At 46.2% G+C, this 5,000-nt stretch overlaps 1 protein-coding gene across 2 annotated transcripts in view; it reads right to left on the minus strand.

The window, feature by feature from the left end:
• Nucleotides 1–5,000, minus strand: part of pi4kaa (phosphatidylinositol 4-kinase, catalytic, alpha a) — a 50,725-nt gene that overhangs the window by 14,102 nt on the left and 31,623 nt on the right. For both annotated transcript variants that reach the window (XM_042080490.1, XM_042080489.1), the window contains exons 38-42: nucleotides 4,297–4,496; nucleotides 2,898–2,988; nucleotides 1,519–1,686; nucleotides 504–557; nucleotides 227–347 (exon numbers count right to left, since the gene is read on the minus strand). In XM_042080490.1, the coding sequence (XP_041936424.1) occupies nucleotides 227–347; nucleotides 504–557; nucleotides 1,519–1,686; nucleotides 2,898–2,988; nucleotides 4,297–4,496 (634 nt within the window). The remainder of the gene's footprint in view (nucleotides 1–226; nucleotides 348–503; nucleotides 558–1,518; nucleotides 1,687–2,897; nucleotides 2,989–4,296; nucleotides 4,497–5,000) is intronic.

Genomic DNA, 5,000 nt, shown 5'->3' on the forward strand with positions numbered 1-5,000 from the left:
CACTGTATGTCTCCCATATCAACGTGAAAAAGTTGTGGAAAAACACACAGCAACACGTGGTAATCCCCAATCCAATCTACAGGATTCCCTCGCATGTGTGGCCTTCCAGGACACCTTCCAGTAATAGAGCCACGGATTGGGAGCCTGGAAGGAGACTCTATATATGTATGTGTGTGTGTGTGTGTGTGTGTGTGTGTGTGTGTCAGGGGCAAGTCTCAGGACTTACGGTCCTTCTGGTGTGCCTCCTCGTCCATGAAGATGTTGGTCTTCATGTTCCAGATGAACTGGTGGGCCAGCAGCTGGGACTTCTGTGCCGCCCACAGGATGTACTCACGCACGTAGCCCATCTGCGGACACAGGAGGAGCGGGGGGGGGGGGGGGGGGGGGTTGTGTGGGTGTGTGGGTTTTCGACAGGAGGAGCCGGTTGGCACATAGGTGACTCAAAAAAGACTGGAGGGAGTGAAAGGGCGGCGAGAGTGCCCCCTGGCATGCTTGTCACTCACCTTATCGTAGCGTAGAGCCTGGACTATTTGAGGAATGTAGAAGAGAATGGCATCCTGTCAACAAGAAAAGGCAAAGAAAAGACTTGTTGCCATGACCAGAGGCACATTCTGTAAACTGCCCACTACTCATTCATCAGCAAATGACAGGGACAACATACAGTTAAGAACAACTGCTAAAAAGGTGCGGTCTAGAATCATTGTGGAGACATGGAGAAGCTTGGTAGGTACAGTATTCTCCCCACTGTATATATGAACCATTTTGAGAGCTGTGAATGCAAATAAAGATGTTTCCAGGGATTGTTAAAAAAGGGTATGAATAATTTTGGACACACCATTTTTCACAAAAATGTTAAAAAAGACAAAAACACTCATTTTTTTGATTCCATGCTTCTACCACATTGTCTTACAACCTTTTGTCATGTGGCAGTGTCATTTTCAGTCAGAACAAAAGAGTCCCCCCCCCCCAAAAGTGTACCATACGCCTCACATGGTCGGGTATACCTCAGGTACATTGACATGTGTATGTAAATTAGCCAGAGAAGATTTAAGTGTGTGTGAGTGTGTGTGTGAGTGTGTGTGTGTGTGTGTGTGTGTGAGAGTGAGAGAGAGAGAGAGAGTATTTGCATATACTGCACATGAGGGCTTAGTTCTACCCAGAGAATTCGAAGATGGGTGCCTTTTCTGAAATCCCCCTGCCTGATTTCGCAGGAGCTATTATTCATAGCGTTGCCCGTTGCTTACACATTATTTATGAACTACAGCTCACACTGAGCTCAGATGTGCCTGCAGCTCAGCTGAGTGCACGTGCAAATTAACTATACGCTGCTCTTTTTTGGATCACGTACTACAGCTTCGAAACAATCCTTAATATTCAGTTACAGAAATGTCTGTGAAATGTCTGTGATTTTCATTTCTGTTTGAGAACAAATCAGGTACCCATCTTTGTATACATGTCCTCACGCATAAGTATGCAAACATGGCATGTGTGTGTGTGTGTGTGTGTGTGTGTACATACGGGAGGGAAGGAGCGCAGCACTTTGACCCCGTACTGGGCGGTGAGTGGGTGGGGAGGGTACAGGCTGGAGAAGTAGGACAGGCCGGTGGGGGGATCGGCCGGGGCCCAGCACAGGATGTGACTTAGCTCCGGGGAGTCAGCGTCTATGGTGTGCCATGTGACCAGGAACTGAGGAAGAAGACCGAGACAGAGAATCAGTGTCTGTGGTGTGCCAGGTGGCAGAGGCCACACACACACACACACACACACACACACACACACACACACACACACACACACTTATACACACACACACATGGACACACACATGGACACACACACACATCTTCAAAAACCTCCTCAAGACCCAACCTGAGAATGCCTCCTCTCCCAGCACTAGAAAACTCAACATGCTTCGTCTAGCACTAGACTATCCCTCTACTCTTTCACTGACTTAACGTCGCGTGTACGGTCATTCAACTTGCTACACTAACATGTCCTTTTTTGTAGGACACTAAGGATAAAAGTGTCCGCTAAAGGACTACATGTAAATGCCATGTAACCAGGAACTGGAGAGTAAGAGAGAGATTATTGTTAGAGAGAGAATCAATGTCTATGGTGAGCAGGAACTAAAGAGGGAGAGAGAGATTGTTATCACAAATCCTGTCAAAAGGAATCAAGCCAAGTGAACTTAAATCCCACACATGAACAGTTCATCCACTATAATGCAGAAGTCTTGTAACACAACTGTTGTTCAAGAAAAGAGTGGTATTAACATAAACAATAAAATTCAGAAAAAGAAAAAGAACACACACACACACACACACACACACACACAAACTGTGGATAACTAATGGTAACAGTGGGATCATGATGAATGACATAAGAAATAGCTGGGTGATTGGTAAAGTGAGGGAGTGAGAGCGAAATCTACAGGGAGATGAAAGCATTAGTTAACAACCAGCATTAGTTATTTGCACAGGGAGTTTCTCACGCTAGGCGCTGTCTTGTCATTAGCAGACCAGTTTTGAGCACAAACACACACACACACACACTCTCCTCTGGACCTTAAACCCCAACCACTGACAGAACGAGAGCACAAACATTTCTAATGACAAACGCAGCTTTCTAAATCACACAAAAGCAAATCAGCATTGCACTACTCATCTCTGAAACAGATACCTGATCTCCTGCCCCCTTTTGGTGGAGTATGGAGTAACATTCTGAGGCACTAATAGCCAAGCCTAAACACCCTGCCAACTTAACAATTTTGTAACCATGAATGCACAGGGCATAAAATATGATCCAATAAATGTAACAGAAATCTGTCAAACATAAATGTAACATGAATCTATGAGAAGAAGCACATATATGAAATATCTTGTTTTGTGGACACTCACCTTGACCGCTTCTGGGACATCGCTGACTGCTCCTGGGTCCAGTCGGACAAGGCGCGTCACCTCGGCAACGATGGCCTCTGCATTCTTAAACCTGCCAGCAGAGAGAGTCGGGTGAGCAGCACTGAAGAAGGCCCAAACAGCTCTAAGCCAGAGTGTGGATCTATGGACCCTTTCAAGAGAGTTCCATTATCAGCATCATAGTTGGCCCCACAAGGCTTCTGTTTTAACATTCCATATGTTATCTTAATGCAGAGGAAGTAGATTGGGAACCAAATAGAACGTTCAAGCATTGTTTTTGTTTTTATTGTTGAAAGGGTCTATACGAGTGCTTGAAATACTCTATGGTTACCTCAGGAGGAATATTTCACCACAATCGCAGGTAGGAAACACAATGAGCCCTGATTTAAAGGATGGCCAATGTACATAGTGATACAACGCTAGGGCTGCGGTATGATTTTTTAATGTCAATTCATTTATTCAGTTCAATATTTCAGATGTCTCTTTAATTTGTGCCACCCCTGATTGGTGAGCACGCCCAGTGCACATGAAGCACAGCACCCCCAGGCGACTGTGATGCTCACCAATCAGAATTTCTGTGCCACTCACACACTACGCACACCCACCAACCAGAACTGTAACTGTGCACAATTAATTGTTGCTTTTGCAATTCGGTAATTGCGTTGGTTCATATTGCGATTACGATTGCGATAATCATGCAGCTCTGGAAAACACGCAGAGTCTTGTGCATGAACTAAATGTGGGAGTACAAACTCATCAGACTCATCTATGTTTGCGCTTAAGATTTTGCTCATCGTATTAAATTAGCTAATAGATTTAGCTAAGTAATTCAATTAGCTTTAGTTAGACTTTAGACTTTGCAAATCATCTTTTCAAGTAGGGCAATGTGTTAGAATGACACAAAAAGGCTATGTATCCATTCATGATGTCCTTTTGCGAACGTTTCCATCTCACAACAAAAGGACTACGAGCACTGAGAATAGTGAGAGGAACAGTGATTTGAGGTGGGTTTTTTTGGCATGTAGAGTTCAGGTTAGTTTTTTTTTTTTCTTTAGACGCAAGTGGGCAGCACACCCATCAGATCAAACAAATCAGGCGTCTGTATGTACAGAACAAATATTTGAACTGTACCTGTGTACACAAGAGAATGGATACATGTGGGGCCCCATTCTAAATGTTTTGTAGATCTAGGTGAATCAGTGTGTGTGTGTGTGTGTGTGTGGCAGGTAGTGTATGTCTGTATACATCTGGCAGGTTGCTGTATAGCTTAATAGGCGACCAGGGCAGAGTATGTTTACTTGTGGGAGTGTGTGTGTGTGTGTGGCGGCAGTACCATATGTGTGTGTGTGTGTGTGTGTGTGTGTGTGTGTGGGGGGGGTACCTGGCGGGCAGCTGCATGGCCAGGTAAGGGGCGATGTTCCACGCCAGGTTGACGTTGTCCTTCCACTGCTTTTCGCTCAGGCTGATGTACTTGGACCTCCAGTTGGCAATGCTGGTCTCCACCGACTGTTCCACTGAGATGGCCAGCTCCTGGGTGGACAGTGGGTTGTACCAGGTGGTCAGACGCTCGATCTCGCTGGCCTGGGACGGAGGACAGACAGACAGACAGAGAACATCAGTCAGTGGAGTTTCAAGAGAGGAGAGGAGAAGAGAGGAGGAGAGGAGAGGACAGGAAGAGAGGAGATGAGAGGAAGAGAGGAGATGAGAGGAAGAGAGGAGAGGACAGGAAGAGAGGAGATGAGAAGGGAGGAGGAGAGTCAATAGCCAGGTGATGAGAAGGGAGGATAAGAGGAGAGGACAGGAAGAGAGGAGAGGAGAGGAAGAGAGGAGAGGAAGAGAGGAGATGAGAGGATAAGAGGAGAGGACAGGGAGAGAGGAGAGGAGAGGAAGAGAGCAGAGCAGAGGAGAGGAAGAGAGCAGAGGAGAGGAAGACAGGAGATGAGAGGAAGAGAGGAGAGGAGAGGAAGAGAGGAGAGGAAGAGAGGAGATGAGAGGAAGAGAGGAGAGGAGAGGAAGACAGGAGATGAGAGGAAGAGAGGAGAGGAGAGGAAGAGAGGAGAGGAGAGGAAGAGAGTAGAGGAGAGG

This window comes from Alosa sapidissima, chromosome 23, assembly GCF_018492685.1.
Source record: "Alosa sapidissima isolate fAloSap1 chromosome 23, fAloSap1.pri, whole genome shotgun sequence".
NCBI lineage: Eukaryota > Metazoa > Chordata > Actinopteri > Clupeiformes > Clupeidae > Alosa > Alosa sapidissima.